The sequence below is a fragment of the Hemiscyllium ocellatum genome, chromosome 37 (genome assembly GCF_020745735.1).
Source record: "Hemiscyllium ocellatum isolate sHemOce1 chromosome 37, sHemOce1.pat.X.cur, whole genome shotgun sequence".
Classification (NCBI taxonomy): domain Eukaryota; kingdom Metazoa; phylum Chordata; class Chondrichthyes; order Orectolobiformes; family Hemiscylliidae; genus Hemiscyllium; species Hemiscyllium ocellatum.
Genome location: NC_083437.1, coordinates 32,543,419 through 32,563,661, shown reverse-complemented (window position 1 = coordinate 32,563,661; position 20,243 = coordinate 32,543,419). Strand labels below are relative to the sequence as shown.

At 41.8% G+C, this 20,243-nt stretch overlaps 1 protein-coding gene across 1 annotated transcript in view; it reads right to left on the bottom strand.

The window, feature by feature from the left end:
- LOC132833825 (multiple epidermal growth factor-like domains protein 6) overlaps positions 1–20,243 on the bottom strand; it is a 427,573-nt gene that overhangs the window by 66,874 nt on the left and 340,456 nt on the right. Inside the window, exons 13-17 of the mRNA XM_060852450.1 lie at positions 11,255–11,422; positions 7,921–8,052; positions 4,545–4,673; positions 3,711–3,839; positions 480–614 (exon numbers count right to left, since the gene is read on the bottom strand). Coding sequence (XP_060708433.1) covers positions 480–614; positions 3,711–3,839; positions 4,545–4,673; positions 7,921–8,052; positions 11,255–11,422 — 693 coding nt within the window. The remainder of the gene's footprint in view (positions 1–479; positions 615–3,710; positions 3,840–4,544; positions 4,674–7,920; positions 8,053–11,254; positions 11,423–20,243) is intronic.

Below are 20,243 nucleotides of genomic sequence, written 5' to 3'. Positions count from 1 at the left end.
TGAAAAGTTATGAGGACATTGTGGGAATAAGGCTTTAAGGTCAATGATTAGCCATGATTCAGAATGGTGGAGCTGGCTCTAGGGGCTGAATGGCCTACTCCTGCTCCTATATCACTATGCATTCCTTCCTTTGTATAAATATGTACTTTTTGAAACAGAGTAAATTGACAGAAAGCAAAAGGAATTTATGTATTATCAATAACCAATTTTTAAATTGACAATTACAATCATGAACATTTATACCACTAAAGAAGGCAATTTGTCCCATTGTGTCAGCAGCAGCTATTTGCTGGCATAATCAAACACAAGTTCCACCGCCCCTTCTGGAAGAGCAATTCCAGAAATCTGGATTTGTGGAGAGATAGCTCAGTTTCGACAAACATTTCTTCTTCCTAGAAACCCAGAGGCCGTTGTGTTTCAGGGAATGTTTGCTAAACATTCAAACTCTCAATTAAACTTCTCCATGATTGGGCACCCACCTTTCTGGCAAGTATTACCATGATAACCAGGTTTGCAAATGCAGCTTCCATCCTTGCGGCTACATTCCAGTGTGTTGCGTTGGTCACATCGACACACATTCGAGCAGCCAGGCCCATAGGTCCACCTTGGACAAGCTGATACAGCAAAGTAGGAGAACAAAGAAATGGTTAGCAACTGTACATTACGAGTAAAAGACACAGAGTTCTTCTTGAAGACCATAAGTAAAAATATTATGAACAACTTAAATTACAACAAGCTTAAATCCAAATCAGTAAAATAAGAGAGAAAAATGAGTGTTATTTGAGATTCCAATTTGAGGTGAACTTAATTTCAGTAAATCTCATATAAAAAAAAACAGGAAAACTTCCAGATTACATGTTCTCTATAGCCCTTAGTGGAGGATGCCTACAATCCTTAAAGTATGACCTTCATAAGAGTCTAGTCCCTCATAATGTCATTGACGATGAATGCACTTTGAATAACTAAAGATCAGTAATAAATGCTAATGCGCTAATGTTGTGACAATATGAGTTCCCTTCCAGAGTCTGAAGCACACCACTGTAATACTGAGGAAGTACTGCACTGTCAGAGGTGCCATCTTTCAGATGGGTGGTTAAACTGACGTCATCTCTGTCCTCACAGGTGACTATAAAAGTTCCTACAGCACGTTTTCAAAAAAAGAACATGGGCGTTCTTCCTAATGTTCGGGCCAATACAAGTTCTTCAAGCAACATCACTAAAACAGATTTTTTGATCATTATCACTTTGCAATTTGTGAGAACTTGCTCTTCATACATCGGTTATCATAATTCCGAAATTACAACAATGATAACATTTCTATATTCTCTGGAGTTTAGAAGAATGATAGGCAATCTCATTCAAACATTCAAAGTTCTGAAGGGTCTTGATACGTTGACACAGAGATTGTTCCTGCTGGCCAGAGAATTTAAAACACAGGGACACAATCTCAGGATAAGGGGCTGATCAGTGAGGGTGGCATAGCACCAGGGACTCGGGTTTGATTCCAGCCTTGACTGACTGTCTGCGTGGGTTTCCACCGGTTGCTCCAGTTTCCTCCCACAGTCCAAAGATGTGCAGGTTAGGTGGATTGATCGTGTTAAATTGCCCCATAGTGAGTAAGGATGTGTAGACACCATGGATTAGCCACGCTAAATGTGGGGTTAGGGAGATGGAAGGGATTGGTCTGAGCAGGAGGGTCAGTGCAGACTTAGTTGGCTGAATGGTCCCTTTCCACACAATAGGAATTCTGTAAGTATGTAAGTTAGCTCGCTGAGCTTGAAGATTTGTTTTCGGACGTTTTGTCACCACACTAGGTAACATCATCAGAGAGAGTTTCTGGTGAAGTGCTGGTGGTATGTCCCGCCTCTCTCTTTATAGGTCTTGGTTTCTTAAGGTGAGTGATGTCTTTTCCAGTTCATATTTTCAAGGGAAGGCAGATAGGATCTAAATTGATGTGTTTATTGATGGAGTTCTGATTAGAATTCCATGCCTCTAAGAATTTGCATGTGTGTCTTTGTTTCACCTCTCCTAGGATGTGTGTGTTGTCCCAGTCAAAGTGGTGTCCTTCTTTGTCTATTTGTATAGAAACTAGTGATAGTGGGTCATGTCTTTTAGTGGTCAATTGGTGTTCATGCATCCTGGTGGCAAGTTTCCTGCTAGTTTGTCCGATGTAGTTTTTTTTACAATTCTTGCATAGTAAATAAATGACGTTAGTTTTGCTGGTGGTATCTAATGGATCTTTTAGATTCATTAATCACTGTTTAAGGTGTTCGTGGGTTTGTGGGCTATCATGATGCCAAGGAGTCTGAGTTCTATGATTGAGTTGAGGAGACATTTCTTCACTCAAAGGGTTATGAATCTGTGGTACACCCTACCCCAGAGGTTTGTGAAGTCTCCATCTTTGAATTTATGTAAGACTGGGACAGACATATATTTGGTCTCTCAGAGAATCAAAGGATATGGCAAGTAAAGGCAGAGAAGTGGAGATGGCTCAGGGTCAGCCAAGATCATACTGAATTGTGAAAGAGACTCAAAAGACCACATGATCTAGCTCTGTGCCCAGTTCTTGTGTTCCCATGTTTCAAATGTATTTCACTTGTAACACCGGGATGTCCTGAGGTCATGAAAAGCTCCACAGGAAAATAATATTTTTCTTTGCTTCTTGCAGTTTTGATGCTACAATAAACCTCAATGTTTTACTTTACTATCATTCGTATGTTGTCACTGTTCAAATGTAATTGCTTTATCACTGTCTGTACAAGAGGCCCCTTGTTGGTGTGGGATGCTCTGTACCATTGCCAAACCAGCTGGCAACCACATTCACCTCAGTAAAGCAGCCTTCAGCAAAGCCCAATAAACGGTACATTCTTTGATCTCCAGGCCCAGCCAACAAAGAACCAGTTTCAATCTCTCAACAGAACTGCCAACCTAAACCACACTTTACAAGGCTGGATACTTGCCAGGTGCCAAAGAAACTAGACACAACCAAAACTGATTTGCAATTTAGGCTCCAGGAGATTTGGCTGTTGCTGAGTAAGTGACAGTTTGGTCTGATGCTAAATGAAGTAATGAGGTGTGAGAAGTCAAAGTGATTGCTCCAGAACAAGGCTGAATTGGAAGCTCTACTAAGCATCTGAATCCAGGCCACAGTAGTGAAAGGGCATTGTTTTAGCTGACGTTGCCACCCGACAGAGATAGCATATTTCCCAGCTGGACTTAAAGATCTTAACTGAATTGAATTTGGACACCAGTGGTTGCAAGTCTACAGAATTGTGCATGTCAAAACTCAGCATCACATGCTGTTGCAAGCAAACAACAGCATGTTTGTACCACCAATGGTAAGAGGCTTACAAATGAAAAATTTCAAATGAGATAGAGCCAGTCTGTTATTTTTCAAATCGCGTTTACTTCTTATTACAACATGGGTATCTTCCTGTAGATTCCCCTGCATCCTGTGACCAACCCTGCTCCCTGGATATAATGGTCTCCATCTCAGCTAGCCTACAGGTTTTCAGTAAGGGGTACCCAATACATGCTCAGCATCTTTCACCAATAACACGGCCAGTTATATTGTGTGTTGTTAGTATATTGTCTATTATTGAGCTTTGGCAGTGCCATCCTACAAGGGCATAGGCCACAATTATTCCATTATTAATTGAGTGAGAACATGATTTTTATTTGTTGTTATCAGCAAAGCTTTCCCAACTTACGTAAGTGACAGAAGCGTCCATAGAGGCCAGGATCGCAGAGACAGGCTCCATAGATTCGGTGGCAACGCCCATTGTTGGCACAATTGCATTTCTTGTTGCAGGTCTTTCCATATAGTCCTTTGGGGCACCCTAAAGAAGAAAACAGTCACTCTTGGGAATCAACCCAAAATTTGGCAAACTTTTAACATAAGTATGATCGGCCACACATGGAAGGTATGGGAAATGAAGGCAAGTGTACAAATCATCCAGATTGAAGATGAGAATGGGAGTGCAGATGATCAGGATAGAATTACAAACATGCCTGATTCTCTCTCTCTGTCTCAATATCTCCATAGAATTTCCAGAATTATTTCACCCTCTCCGAGAGCTGAAAACTAATCTCTTTGGCACTGCCCCCCAAGTGACCCAGGAGAAAAATCATAGAGGAACTAAATAGAAGAGGCATTTTAAAAACATATATTTCAGCAACTTTGTTTATTAAACACAAAATATTGATAATAGGAAAAAATGGCTAATCAATGGGCAGTTAAGAATAGTCCAACTGGATAATAAAGAGACTGTACACTTTTCAATTGGTTATGAGATGGGAGCATACCTAAAAACTGAGCCAATAACAGGATAGTAAAGTTGGGATTGTTTGACACAGGAGGTCTTGCGATGAAACCTCAAGAAATACACTCAACCTGAATTGACAAGACATTAAGATTTCTGTTGAGGCCATAAGGAACCAGAGAAAGTCACTGCAGCACTTCATCACTGACCTCATCATTTGTTTTGCTATTGAGGTGAATGTTTACCACAATAAAATATTTCATCAAATACAAGTTGGCGTACCATCCTCACACATCTCGCCACCCACTCCTGGAGGACAGCGGCATTTTCCAGTCAGTGGATCGCATGTTGCACCATTTTTACACTTACACAGGAAGCTGCAATTTTTGCCAAATGTTCCTTCTGGGCAGGCTGGAAAAAAAAGGAAGAGAAAGAGTAAATAATTGTTCAACAAGAACAATAAGCACAATTGAGCAGAGAGAAACATAAAAAACAAAGCTGGAGACAATGCTTTATTCATTCACAGGATGTGGGCATCAACGGCAAGACCAACATTTTTATTGCCTATCAGTAACAATAATAAATGTGCCAACACCATATTAAAAAGCGCCTGTTACATCTGGTTGGCACTTTATAACATTGACTCAGTTGACTTATTGGCTCAGTTGCTAGCCCTCTGGTCTGAGTTTTAAGTACGTGGGTTCGGGTTCCAATTCAGGACTTGAGTACACAGTCTAGACTGCAACCACCAGTGGTGCATTGTTGCAATCTTATAGGAATTAAAGAAAAAAAAATATGAAAAAGAAATAAATATTTGCAATTATAAAGCATCTTTCATACCTAAGAACATCTCAAAGTGTATTACAGGTACTGAAATAGTTCTGTCACTGTTGTAATTTTGGAAACTGAAATGATAATTATTCGATAATTTGTTTCAATGATGCTCTCTGAGGGTTATATTAGCCAAGACCTCAGGGAGAATGCAGGCTTCTTTGAAAAAATTGTCCTGAGGGACAAATCTTTATCTATCTGAGAGAGCTAAATAGACTTTTTTTCCTCTTTATCTCATCCATTTTCTTCACATAGCAAATTTTCCATTTTTCTATTATTCACATTCTCTCCCTCCTTCATGTTCTACTCCTTTCTAAGTAACATCAGAAAGTTGACAGACAGATGCCAGGTTTATGATTGCCCCTGTGACATATAGTCACCTGCACAGTGCAATCGCAGAAAATAACACCATGTTATTTGGGAGAAAGGGATTGACAAGAGGTGTCAGCATCCTACTACATTTAAAAAAAAGAGGCATTTGAACCTTCTCCAATCTTAGAAGTTCAGACTCACAACCCTGAACAAAAGAGGAAGCACAGATCAGGAGCGGAACAAATAACTTTAATAAGGGAATTTCTACAGTCACAACCAATCAGCACCAGTTTTATATCCAATTCTTACCACTTCACATTGCTGTGAACAAGACTTCTTTAAAAGCACACGCTCAGTCTTGGATTAGTCATTTTGGGATTGCTATTAGTTACAATGATATCCAGGCTTTACTTTTATTATTACCAAGTGCATGTAATAATCAGTGAGTTCATTTATTATCACTAGTTATAAAGAGAGTCTGAATATTACCGTTATTACTATCAGTTATCAATGCAATTTCAGTGAGTTAATATTAGCTAACAGAAGAATCAAAGTTCCACCCAACCTAACTTTCCAGTGATTGGCTGATTGAATCAAACAATATATTTCATTCTAAAGTGTTCTGAAGAAGGGTTACTGGACCCAAAAATGTTAACTGTGATTTCTCTCCACAGATGCTGCAGACCTGCTTAGTTTTTACAGCAATTTCTGCTTCTGGAACATGTTCCTTTGGTGGTCTGTAATAGGCAGAGTACAGATCTGCTCAACCAGCCGACACTTGCACCTCTGAACAAAATGCTGGCTGTAAGATGTGATTCCATGTTGGGAAGTTCTTGGTGATTAATTCAGGGTGTGCCAGTAGTTACACTAATAACCAATTTGAAGTGATCAGTTAAGGTTGTTATATGACTTGTTTGCACTCACTAGAATTGATATACATTCATACGTAGGATCTCATTTTCTGAAAATATACTCGAGCCTTGCACTTCTTTGAATTTCTTGAGAGTTTAAGGGACCAACAACTTTCCCTTGCTTTCAATGCCTCATCCGTTGAATCAATTTGCCAAACAATCATTAGCCTATTTTCCTGTCCCCAATGACCTGATGCTATTCCTATTTCTTATGTTTCTATTGAGTCCAATAAATATCGTAAACAATAAAGAGTAAAATTTTATAGAACCTTCCATGCAAATACAGGCTGTTTAGCCCAAGTGGTCTATGCTAGTGTTCATGTGATTAAATGTCAAACAATCAGCCATAAAATGATTAGAATGTCATATGACAAAACCATTGAGAATGCCTCAAACCAGAGCTGGAAACTTTCAATAAAATGACATTGGTTTATTTGAAATTAATTGGAACAATTGCATGACAACTCCACTATCATTATCATCACATCACTGGATCTTGGTTTCTTTATGTCAAATCGTTCTTATATTCCTGTGAAGAGTTGCAGGCTGGTAATTCCAGTCTCCACAAGTGATTCACACATACCAGTGGTAGTGGTTGAAACATTTATTGTCTCAATGAAATAGCATCTACCATGCAGCGAATTACTTCTGGAATTCTAATTGCTGGAAATATGCCTGTCGTGAGTCTGTGGTGAAGTAAATTCTCCCAAACATGCAACATCTCTCCACCAAAGTGATTGCTTGCTGAGTTTCTTATAAACAGCATTCCTCGCCTTAACTGTTTAAATCATTTCTTCAGAGTAAGGCAGGCATTTCTTTTTGAAAATATATTTTAAAAAGAATTACCTTTCTGGATGGCACTGAGAATTTTGAGCCTTACTGATCCGGTGCAATTTAATATTTGGAAGGGGGAACTTATTAATCATAATTTTATAGGAGAATTAGCTTTGTGGCCCATGAAGTAGAGATGGGGAGGAGGATAATGGCCAGGAGTCCCCACTCTTAAATGTAATCCAGTGACATTTGCTGAAACTGTACTGTGTGGATGTCAGGTAGGGACAGGTTTGGGCTTGGCTTTAATTGTGATGCACTGTACTGCACCGTTGAATATCCCACAAATGCAAGGTTTCTACCACAAGCAGGATACTGCAAGAAAGCTGAAACCTCAACAAGAGTTCCTACCTTCAAGAGGGGTCAACAGTGAGGAACGTGGAGAATCACTTTGGGAACACATTTATTTGCATTTCCTTTCATGGTTTGATCTCACCATGCTCTGGAGTACCAGTTCAAGGTCTCCATTGCTCCTACCAAAATGACCACCCACAAGTCCAGAAAGGGGATGGAGTTCACATAACTTTAGGTCTCCTGATGGAAAGCCAGGCAACAGACTCATCGTCAACCTACCTCCAACAATCATGTGTCGCTACAAGTTGAGATTCCCAGGCACATTGACGATAGTTTGAGTTTAAATTTGTCCTGAGGTTGTTTTTTTTTTGATGGTGTCATAGAACAGAATAATTTGTTGTTCCGGTGTCTATGAACTCACAAGGTCTGCACATGGCTCAAAAACACACTTTAATGCAAATGCTTGAGAGTTTACTTACTCTGGTTACACAAGATTCCAGTCCAACCCTCTGAGCAAATACATCCATCACGTGCCTCGTTGCAGGTGCCACCATTCCTACAGTCTTCACACAACAAGCTGCAGTCATGTCCAAAGCTCCCGTCCCAGCACACTGTGAACAATATCCAGATAGTTATACGAACAGCTCCAATATAGAACTCCAGAAGAATATTATAATATTGTATTTTCCCTCCAGACCCAATACCAAATTCCATCAGGATACTGTGAAAGCCTGCCACATCCAAATTACTGATCACTCTAAAACAATTCCATGAATATCTGTCTACTCCTCCTAAATCATTACCATCTTCCAATTCCTTCAGATTTACTCCAGAACTATCTCTATCCTTACTCAACTATTGCATGATCTTCTTCCTCACCATGCAAATGAAATCCTCTGCCCATTCGTTGAAATGCATCTGCCTACACTTCTCAACCCACTCTTTTCCCATCTCTCAATCACTCCTAAACCACTTCATTATAATCAACTACTGCTCTTTCTAACCTCATTTTAATTCTGTCTCCATATCTCTCCACAATCATTCCATAATCATGTCTCTCAGCTGAAATCAGCTCCCCAAACATCTTCTGTCCTTTTACACTATCCCCAACCCATTCAAAGTTACTCAAAAGCCAAACTTATTCCCTTTTCCCTTCCTTAAATTCTAAAAGGTAAGCCGTGCTTCAAGTGATCAAGAGAAATATATTTGTACTAACAGTAATGCATGTTGGTCCTCCTGAGGAGTTCATAGTTTCGATTGCAGGTTCTTACATCCAAACTCCATTGCAGAATTTCACATTTCTATGGACACATTTCAGTTTCAAATTATTTTGGAGGGTTTCTCACCATGAGGTATCTCTCACCATACTTTATTAAACCCACATCATTAACTATCTACCCCACCCCTATGCCGCTCGTGTTGTCTGCTTCTAGCTCCATCTAACCAAGTATCTTTCCCAGAACACTTCATCACTGCTGGGATATCCTGGAATTGACTGGCATCCCTTGTGTTGCAGCAATTTTAGAAGTGCTGTTAGTGCAGAGGTGCTCTGCACAGTTTCTGACATTTGTCCTAGAGGTGAGAGACAATGAAAATCTGCCAACCCAGCAGAACATTGTCTCCCCCCAGGAACAGCAGTGGAAGTGACAACCTTAGACCAGGCCATCCTGGACCAAGGTTGCAACCCAGGCCAGTGCGGTCTCAGCTGTGGTGTGGTGAGCTGCCCACCATTTGGCTCCTCACCCTTTATGTGGAGTGGACTCTAATGCTGACCACTCCGAGTAGCTGACTGACCATCTCTAAGCCTGGTTTCAGAGGCTACTCTTGATATACTGAGCAAGGATCCCTCAACAAAGGCTATGTCCCTTGACTTGACTGAGCCGTGCTGGTAAACATGACAAGCTTCCTGGCTTTGTGTCTGGACCTAAACAGCATGGCAATACAGCAGCACAGTGAACCTGTGGTTGACTGGGTCAAGTACAAAAAGTCAAGGCAAGTAAATGCAAGGCATGGAACTCATTCAGGTAGTGAACATAAGATTACAAAAACTAGGAGTAGGAATAGGCAATTCAGCCCCTCGAGCCTGCTCCATCTTTTGACATGATCACGGGGGCGCTATGACAGTAAGTGAACAGGCCCGAGATGCAGCCTGGTACAGTTCATGAGCTGTCTCTGTATCCCTGAGCACTCAGTATCCTTGCTGTAGTATTCAAGGTTTGTGCGAAGATTTGTAGCTCAGGTGCTCGTTGTTGTGGTTCTGTTCGCCGAGCTGGAAGTTTTGTTGCAAACATTTCGTCCCCTGGCTAGGCGACATCATCAGTGCTCTGAAGCCTCCTGCGAAGCGCTTGCTGTAGTATTAAAATGATAGCACCCTGGGTGTAGCATTGAAATGTGAAAGCATCCTGTAAAGTGATTGTAAATGTTCCATGAGGATTCTTAGAGGCTGGCACATCAATGGTCATGGTTGTGAAGTGCATGGGCCTGGTGCCATTGAGAGTTCCCTGAAATGCCACTGATGCCCAGTGTCCAATGTGGGGGTCCTTTGGAGCAAGCAGCAAGCAGAAGTAGCCAGGTACCAACTCTGACTCCCATGTCAAGAGTCTCGACAACTAGTTTGCTTGACGTGGAGGTGCGGTGTTGGACTGGGGTGGACAAGGTCATAAGTCACACAACACCAGGTTACAAAGGAGCAGTGCTCCAAAAGTTTGTGATGTCAAATAAACCTGTTGAAATATAACCCGGTGTCGTATGACTTCTAACTTACTTGCTTGATCCATTTGGCAAAATAGAAAACTATAAATGAGGTGAGATGTGCAATTAATAAGGTTGTTTACAAGAAATAGTCCCCCTTAACGGGCAATGTGCCACTCCGTTGTGAGAATCTCACCTCGATACTCAGCAGTTCCATAAAATTTGCTGTTGAGGTAAGCCTTGCTGGATTTCTTGTCAGACTCTGCTACAAACCTTACCCGCATTGTTAAGATATAAGATTCTGCCAAACCAACAAATACACTCACACTGCTCAGGAGCTCAGTCACAAACCTACCGTTGTGCTAAATCTTATTCAAAATAGATCAAGGCAGACGTCCTATGCATTGGAAGTGTATGACAATCAAAGACATTAAGTACATATTCCCATATTTATTTAGGGTTATAGTTATTAAAACAATAGTTAATAAATAGTTCATGGATTGCAGAAACAAAAGATGTGCCGGATATGGAATGTTTGAGTTAAAAAGAAAGGGTGAATAAGCTGGGACTTTTTTCACTGAGCATAGGCGGTTGAGAGGTGACCTGATAGAAGTTTGTGAAATAATGAGAGGTATAGATAAAAATTAATGGTGGATGTATTTTCCCACGGATGGGGATTTCAAGACAATGGGGGCACATTTTTAAGGTGAGAGGAGAGAGATTTTGAGAGACATTTTTATTCTAGCACAGAGGGTGAATGTGAGTACAATTATAATGTTTAAGAGACATTTGGATAGGTATATGAATTGAAAGGTTTAAGAGATATGGGCCAGGAGCAGGCAGGTGGGACTAGTTTAGTTTGGGATTGTGTTTGGCATGGACTGATTGGACCGAAGGGTCTGCTTCTGTGCTGTATGTCTCTGTGACCGTATTACACATAACTTTACAATCTTCAAAATATTAACACACCCATGAGCTACTGAATAAGCAATGGTACTTAAATGTTTCCTTCAGGAATTACTGCTTTAGATAAAAAAAAGTTACACTGATACCCATCCCTTGTAGAACTCAGAGATGTCAGAGGAGTTTACATAGAATTCACAGCACTGACGATGGGCTCACCAAAGCTCTGTGACAGGGTGAATTCTCCTCGTGCTTCCCCTTCCCCAGTTTCTTCATTGTCCTCATCAAATAACTGGGTAAATTCTTCTCCAAGGTAGAAGCTCACCTCAGGAAGGAACCTTCCAAACTCAGGCCGGCCATTGAGTGCCTCCACTGGGTCATCTAGAGCTGAAAAAGAAGAATAAAATTCAAAATAGACAAAACAAATAGATACCTTTCAGAGACATCTTGTCAATCACTCTCCCATCCATCCTCAGAGAATCTCAACTCACTATTACTGTATCTATCCCACAAGGAACTTTCAATGAAAGATAAAAGTTGGCGTGGATAAAATACAAAACAAATACTTGATGATTTACGCAAACAATTTTTAGTACTATATACAGTGGGTGCCATAGCAATGAATCTAAATCCCAAAATTAAAAAGGAATCCAACACATCATTCTCAAAACTGAATTACTTTCTGCATCAAATTTAAAAACAGCTTTCTCTTGAATGTGTCACCATTATTCTCTGGCACCACTCTCTTCCAAATATTAATCACTACTATTTCAAGCAGTTCATTCTAAGCTGCCGGGTTCACCTTGCCTCTGCTGAGTTTGAATGCAAGTCACCCCATTCAGTCTGTGATTATGTTAAATATTCAATCCCAATCATCAAGATTCCTTTTCTCTGCAGTTCCATTTCCACTTGAAAGAACATAAGGAGATGATTCCCTCCTTGGAACAGATTTCTGGTGGGGTTTGATTATTTCTGCACTAGCTCTGACCCCTATTATGATGTTGCAGCTCATTTCATCTGCTTTATCAAGGAGTTTAATCTGCAAAGGTGAGAAAGAAGATGACCAGAAGGTCTCTGGAAGACCCTTAAAGGTGTAGAAGCACCCTATAAACTATTGGAGATACTCCCTCAAACACCTTACCTAAGAACAGTGCTTTCAGTAGATATTTGTCTGTGAGTGACTAAAGAGAAAGGAGGTCAGAACATAGAAAGCTAGCACCATGAATTACTTGACATATCGTGATCAAGGATAACTGCTTCATTCCTCAAATTCAATGTCTAGGGTACACAAAGAGGTATTATTTAAGAAATAAAGCATTCCCACTGACCCTGATGGCGAAATTCTCCTCGGCTCATGGAGATGGAATTAGGAGGCCACTGGTCATGGGAAAGCTGCCAGAAAAGTTGAATCATGCCTGGATTCATACCGAGAACAAATGGAATGGTTGTGGTTGTTGGAGGTCAGTAATCTCAGCTCCAGAACATCTCTGCAGGACTTCCTCAGCATCATATCTTCGACTCAACAATCTTCAGCTGCTTCATCAAGGACCTTCCTTCCTCCAATGAGGTCAGATGTGGGGATGTTTGCTGATGATTGCATAATGTTCAGCACCAGTTGCAGCTCCTCAGATTTTGATACGGTCCATGTCCAAATGTAGGAAGTCTTGGATATTATTCAGCTTTGGACTGTCAAGTAGTATTCACACCACACAAGTGCCAGGCAATGACCATCTCCAATGGGAGAGAATCTAACCTTTACTCTTTGACATTCAACGGCATTACCATCACTGAATATCCCCCTCCCATCAACATCCTGGTGCTTACCATTGACTAGAAATGGAACTGGACTAGCCATTTAAACACAGTGGCATGTCAGGGGCTGGGAACGCTACAGTAAGTAACACACCATTTGACTCCCCAAAGCCTGTCCATCATCTACAAGGCACAAGTCAGATGTATGATGGAATAACTATCCCCACCCCCCCACATGCCTGGATGAGCGTAGCTCTAACACTTAAGAAGTTTTACATATTCCAGAAAATAGTAGCCCCTTTGATTGGCACTTCCATAAACATTCACTTCCTCCACCACTAATGCTCAGGAGCAACAGCATGTGCCATCAACAACATGCAGTGCAAAAATTCACCAATGCTCCTTAGGCAGCACTTTCTAACACAGGAGCACTAAGACTACAAGGACAAGGGCAGATGTATGCAAACACCACCAGCTGCAAGTTCTCCTCCAAGCCATTCACCATCCTGACTTGGAAATACATCGTCATTCCGCCAGTGATGCTGAGTCAAAATCCTGGAATTCCTTCCCTAATCGCATTGTGCATCAACCTCAACAAAATGTTCAGCAGCAGTTCAAGAGGGCAGCTCACCACCACGTTTTCAAGGGGAATTAGCAATGGGCAATAAATGTTGGCCCATCCATGAATGAGTAGAAAACAAATAAGGTAGAGAGATGCCATATCAGGGTGCATTCTTGATGCATTCCCACTGCTGGGCAACTTTAGCAGGATCAGGCTGCCAATAGGATTGAGTGGCCGCTTCACTGAGGAATACAGCCAATTAGGATGGATAAGACCTTGTTTAGGGGTGATTTGCATCATCTCTGCAATCACTACAGCAGTCGTGCTGCTCCCACTGCAAGCAGAGACCAGCAGCTCAATGGAAGTAGGCCCAATGACAAGGACATGTGAATGAATGGCCACAATTCTGGCTGCGACCAATCCTGCACTAGGATTTCCTAATAATCCTACCACTATCTGGAGTTTTCAGTGCAGCTTTCCCAGACTGGTTGGCAAGAGTGCTTCCATGTAGTCCACCTACATGCCTCAGTAGCACCCATCTCTCCAAATGGTGCTGCTGAGACTTCAGAACTGCCAGCCCTCTGCTGGAGTTTTTTTTTAGATTAGATTACTTACAGTGTGGAAACAGGCCCTTCGGGCCAACAAGTCCACACCGACCCGCCGAAGCGCAACCCACCCATACCCCTACATTTACCCCTTACCTAACACTACGGGCAATTTAGCATGGCCAATTCACCTGACCCGCACATCTTTGGACTGTGGGAGGAAACCGGAGCACCCGGAGGAAACCCACGCAGACACGGGGAGAACGTGCAAACTCCACACAGTCAGTCGCCTGAGTCGGGAATTGAACCCGGTCTCAGGCGCTGTGAGGCAGCAGTGCTAACCACTGTGCCACCGTGCCACCCACCTGTAATGTCTAAAGCTGCCAGCTGCCTCTGACAGCCTAGTGGAGGCAGAGTGTAGGACTTCATCGCTCGTAAGTTTCAGTCACTGAATTCACTGCAAAGTCAGCGAGAAAATCCAGACACTAGCGTTAACAAAACTTCAGTTCCACTAACTCTGAATAATAAAATTGGTCCAAGGTTCATGTAATTAGATCTAATCACAGCTAATTTTAAATAGGATTTCACTCTATATGAAAGTGCCTCCAGTAATGTTTTATTAAATTCTGCTTCTGTCCCTTAAGAGTTTTGGCTGTCACCCAGTGTTAATCCCTGGCAAATAAAAGTTTATGCAGAGCACGTGAATGGTGGTTATTTTTGGTCAATTTTGTGTGTTGGAAGGTTCAGAATGTATAAATGGAGACAGGCTCTCCAGAATGACAAACACATTTTCAAGTAATTTTCCACACAATCCCCAGGAAATACGTTTTTGTTATCCAATTCCTGGTTAAACATTTATTCCTCTTCCATTGTCTTTAAAAACATGCCTTAAATATCTGAATCTTAATAGACTTCAGATTCCTACCCTCTTGGAGTTCTACAAAACATTTAATTGCAGAAAACTGCTGAGGGATTGACAAGAGAAGCAGCTGAACCAAGTATTATTTCTGTACGTACTGCTTATTCGACAGTTTTTCTTTGGCAAGGATTTTACATGAAGTTGAGATGGGCCACTCCGGTCAAACCAATAACCTTTCATTAATATTAGACAGGTTCTGAAAGGACAAAACAGAGAGGAAGAAGTGAAACAGGCAAAGCCATGCTGGCAACAGCATTGTGCTCAGCAGTCAAGAGCTCTGGCCAAAAATAACTCAAGTCAAGAGAGAGGCAAAAACAAAATACCCAATAGAACAGAGGTACAGGGCTAAAAACCGACCAGGACAAGGAGGTTAATAGAACTATGGGTAATAAGGAAGAGAAACCTTCCATAGGGAATACATATGGAAGTAATATTTTGTGTTCTTGTTTAATAAAAGTTACGTGGAGGAAGAGATTGCTTCGCAAACAGATTTTTGGTTGAAATGTGAGCTCCCCTCATCAATATCACTGTGTCTGAGCTGCATAGAACATAGAACATTACAGCGCTGTTCAGGGCCTTCGGCCCTCGAAGTTGTGCCGCCCTATCATACTAATCTGAAGCCCATCCCACCTACACTATTCCATGTACGTCCATTTGCCTGTCCAAGGACGACATAAATGCACTTAAACTTGGCGAATCTACTACCGATGCAGGCAAAGCATTCCATATCCTTACTACTCTCTGAGTAAAGAAACTACCTCTAACATCTGTCTTATACCTATCTCCTCTCACTTTAAAGTTGTGTCCTCTCGTGTTTGCCATCCCCATATTTGGAGAAAGGCTCTCCCTGTCCACCCTATTTAACCCTCTGATTATCTTGTATGTCCCTATTAAGTCACCTCTCAACCTTCTTCTCTCTAACAAGAACAGCCTCAAGGCCCTCAGCCTTTCCTCGTAAGACATTCCTGCCATTCCAGGCAATATCCTAGTAAATCTCCTCTGCACCCTTTCCAAAGCTTCCATATCCTTCTTATAATGTGGTGACCAGAACTGTACACAATACTTCAAGTGTGGCCGTACCAGAGCTTTGTACAGCAGCAGCATAACCTCCTGGTTCTGGAACTCAATCCCTCTATTGAGAAAGGCCAAAACACTGTACACCTTGTTAACAACCCTGTCAATCTGTGTGGCAACTTTCAGGGATCTGTGTACATGGACACCAAGATCTCTCTGCTCATCTGCACTCTCAAGAATCCTACCATTAGCCCAGTACTTTGCATTCCAATTACTCCAAACAAAGTGTATCACCTCACACTTATCCACATTAAACTCCATTTGCCATCTCTCTGCCCATCTCTGCATCCTATCTATGTCTCTCTGCAACCTAGTACATCCTTCGTCACTATCCACAACTCCACCAACCTTAGTGTCGTCCACAAGTTTACTAATCCACCCTTCTAAGCCCTCATCCAGGTCATTTATAAAAATGACGAACAGCAGTGGACCCAACACCGACCCTTGCGGTACGCTGCTAGTAACTGGACATCAAGATGAACATGTTCCATCAACTACAACCCTCTGTTTTCTTTCAGCAAGCCAATTACTGATCCAAACTGCTATGTCTCCCACAATCCCATTCCTCTGCATTTTGTATAATAGCCTACTGTGGGGAACCTTATCGAACGCCTAGCTGAAATCCATACATGTCACATCAAGCGGTTTATTCTCATCTACCTGTTTGGTCACTTTGTCAAAAAACTCAATAAGATTCGTTAGGCATGGCCTACCCTTCACAAAACCGTGCTGACTGTCCCTGATCAGATTATTCTTTTTGAGATAGTTATAAATCCTATTTCTTATAACCTTTTCCAACACTTTACCAGCAACTGAAGTGAGAATCATTGGTCTGTAATTACCAGGGTTGTCTCTACTACCCTTTTTGAACAAGGGAACTACATTTGCTATCCTCCAGTCCTCAGGCACAGTTCCTGTAGACTTGGAGGTGATGGCAAAGTAGAACGAACTGGCATTTCAATAACATTGTTCTTATCCCCAAAGTACCACAACGTGTCGAGGGATTACTTTTCAAAACATAGTCACTGTTGTTATGTCAGAGAATGCAGTGGTCAGTTTGCAAATTGCAAGATCACACAACTGCTCCACAGGAATGCCTGGAAAATAGGCTTTGGATGAGTAAAACATCGATGTAAACATGGAAAAGTCCCCGTTCTGCTTTAAATATCACCACAGAATCTTTTATTCCTACCCAAGAGGATAGGCAGGACCAAAGTTTAATGACTCACCCAAAAAACTGAACCTCCAATTATCAGCATGGTGTCTCCAGTCTCCAGGGTGGAGTCTGAATCCGCAAACCAGGGGTGAGAGTAACCATCACTGAGCCAAGCCAACGCTGAGGTTAGTATGGTTACAATAAAAAATAAAGTGCCTTCTCAGTTTACTATGCAAACCAACACTGTTCAAAACATAAGGCACTGGCAAATGCAATTTAGGTAACAGCCCTGTTTTCCTGACAAGAGTTCATTAAGCCACCAGCATAGGACCAAGATAATCTTGTTGTCAATCTTACTAAACTGGATTTCCTCAGCACAATTTTAATGTTTTGGTTTCAAAAAACTCATACAATTCTTCAGAAGTCCATCAATATGCACCCTAAATGCTGCCTTGTCAGATTAACAAGCTGTCTTGGTCTGTATAGTTCAGTTACTTGATGCATAAGCTTTACACATTCGGGAAGCCAATCATCCCAACACTGCAAGATTTTCCTGACCTCCCACTATAATGTCAGAAAAAAACACTCCTCAGAAATGATGACAACTCTGGATTATACTGTTTATCTTTCTTTTTTTTCATTGACAGGATGTGGATATCACTGTCTATGTTAGGTCAATATTTGTTGTCCATACCTAGTTGCTCTTGAGAAGATGGTAATCAGCTGTTTTCTTGAAATGCTGCAATTCACATGGTGTAGATTTATCCAATGCACTGTGACGGAGGGAGTTTTAGGATTTTGGCCTAGCAACAGTGAAGATACGGTGATATAATTCTAAGTCAGGAAAGCATGTGGCTTGAAGGGCAACTCGCAGATGGTGGCATTCCCATGTATCTGCTGCCCTTGTCCTTTGAAGTGGTAGAGGAAGATGTCCAAGCTGCTAAGGAGACTTGGTGCATTGTTGCAGTGTATCTTGTAGATGATACACACTGCTGCTACTTGGATCAGTGGAGGAGAAAGTGAGTGTTATAGGTGTTACACGGGGTGCCAATCAAATGGGCTGCTTTGCTTCGGACAGCGTTGAGCTTCTTCAGTGTTGTTAAAGCTGCTCATCCAGGCAAGTGAACAGGATTTCATCATACTCGTGACTTTGTGCCTTGTAGTTGATGATAAAGCTTTGAGGAGTTAAGAGGTGAATTAGCTTCCACAGAATTCACAGCCTCTAATCTGCTATTGTAGCCATAGTATTTATACAGCTGGTCCAATTCAGTTTTTGCTTCGTGGTAACCCGCAGCAAGTTGATAATGGTGGATTCAGTGATGGGAATGCCATTGGATGTCATGGCAATGGTTGAATTCTCTCTTACTGGGGATGGTCATTGCCTGGTGTTTGTGTGGCATGAATGCTCCTTGCCCAAACTCAAGCCTGAATGTTGCCCAGACCTTGCCGCATTTGGACACAGACTGCTTCAGCATCTGATGAGTTACGAATGGTAATGAACATTGAGCAATTACCAATGAACATCCCCATCTCTGATTGTATGGTGAAGCAGCTCAAGATAGTCAGGTCTTAGACACTACCCTTAAGAATTCCTGCAGTGATATCTTGTGGTTAGGATGACTGACCTTGAACAGCCACAAACATTGTCCTTTTATTAGAAGTTCCTTTAACTAGTGGAGGGCTCTCCAATTCCCATTGACTGCCTTGATGTTACGTATAGGTACCTTCACTTTCCCTTGAGTTCAGCTGTTTTCTCGATGCTTAGACCAAGGTTGTAATGCGGTCAAGAGCTGAACATGGCAAAACCAAACTGAGCATCAGTGAGCAGGTTATTGCTGAGAAAATATCTCTTGATAGCAGTGTCGACAAGACCTTCCATCACTTTGCTGATGATTGAGAGTAGGACCCCGATGTCACCCAATGGGGTCCATTGCCCACACTTACTGGCAGCGAGATTGGAGACAGAAGGTGCTTTCCAGTGCTCTGCTTCCTCCAAATGGACTAAGCTACAGAATTTAATCAGTTACTGGCAGTTATGGAGCACAGCAACTCCACTGGGGGAGCTGCGCAATGATGAGGCACACTGATAACCACAAGGTCAGCTTGGAGATGAAAATTTAAATGAAAGGTTCTGAAAGCTAAATCTATTTGGCCGCTCACAGGAGATAACACACTCCTTTAGAGGGGTTGTTTGGGTCATAGATGCCTTTCTGGCCTGGGCTCCTGGAGTTCAGGGGGTGGACCCTCTGGCTTCTAAAAACCCCAGCTCCAGAGAGTCCACCACAATTGAACAAGCAGCCTCTGGACACAGAAGGCATACCATCTTCTCCTGCCAAAATGCTGGCAGGCTATAAAATTACCTCATAGCCATTATAATCGACTGCCCACCTCTATGGGGCAAGCATTCAATCCAATTTCCAAGCCGTCTCTAGAAAGGATTCCGAGGGGTATGATTCACTCTGACTGTTTGCCCAGCCGCAATCCCTCCAAACCTGTCATCTTGAGACCTAGAAAATTCATCCCACTACTCCCCTGTCATGTGGCTCAGAGCTTTAAGGAGAGGCGATGGCCTGAGTTCTGAGAAAGGGTCATTGGACCCAAGACGTTAACTCTGATTTCTCTCCACAGGTGCTGCCAAACATGCTGAGCTTTTCCAGCAATTTCTGTATTTGTTCTGATTTCCAGCATCCTCAGTTCTTTTGGATTTTATTTGGCCTCGTAACATCATGACTTAACTATTAATCCAGACAATTAATGTTCAGGGGACTTGATTTCAAATCTCACTACGGTAGAAAATAGAATTTTAATTCAATTTTAAAAAAGTCTGGTTTTCAAGCATCTACTGATGGCCATGAAGCCATTGCTAAATGCTAGAAAAAGCCCATCTAACAAACTTATGTCCTTCAGGGAAGGAAATCTGCTCTCCTCACTGGGTCTGGCCTGCATATGACTCCAGATTCACATCAATGTGGTTGATTCTTATCTACCCTCTGAAGTTATCTATTCCATTCAAATGCAGCTAGGGACAGGCAATAAATACTGGCCAGCCAGCCCCACAAGTGAATAAAAATAAAAGTATCAAAATGCTGTCTGATAATATTTCTGTAAAGCACCATGAAATGTTTCACTAGATTCACAGCACCAGGTCATTTGACATTATTGAAGACTTTGGAACAATAGCTCAACATCTGCTTGGGATC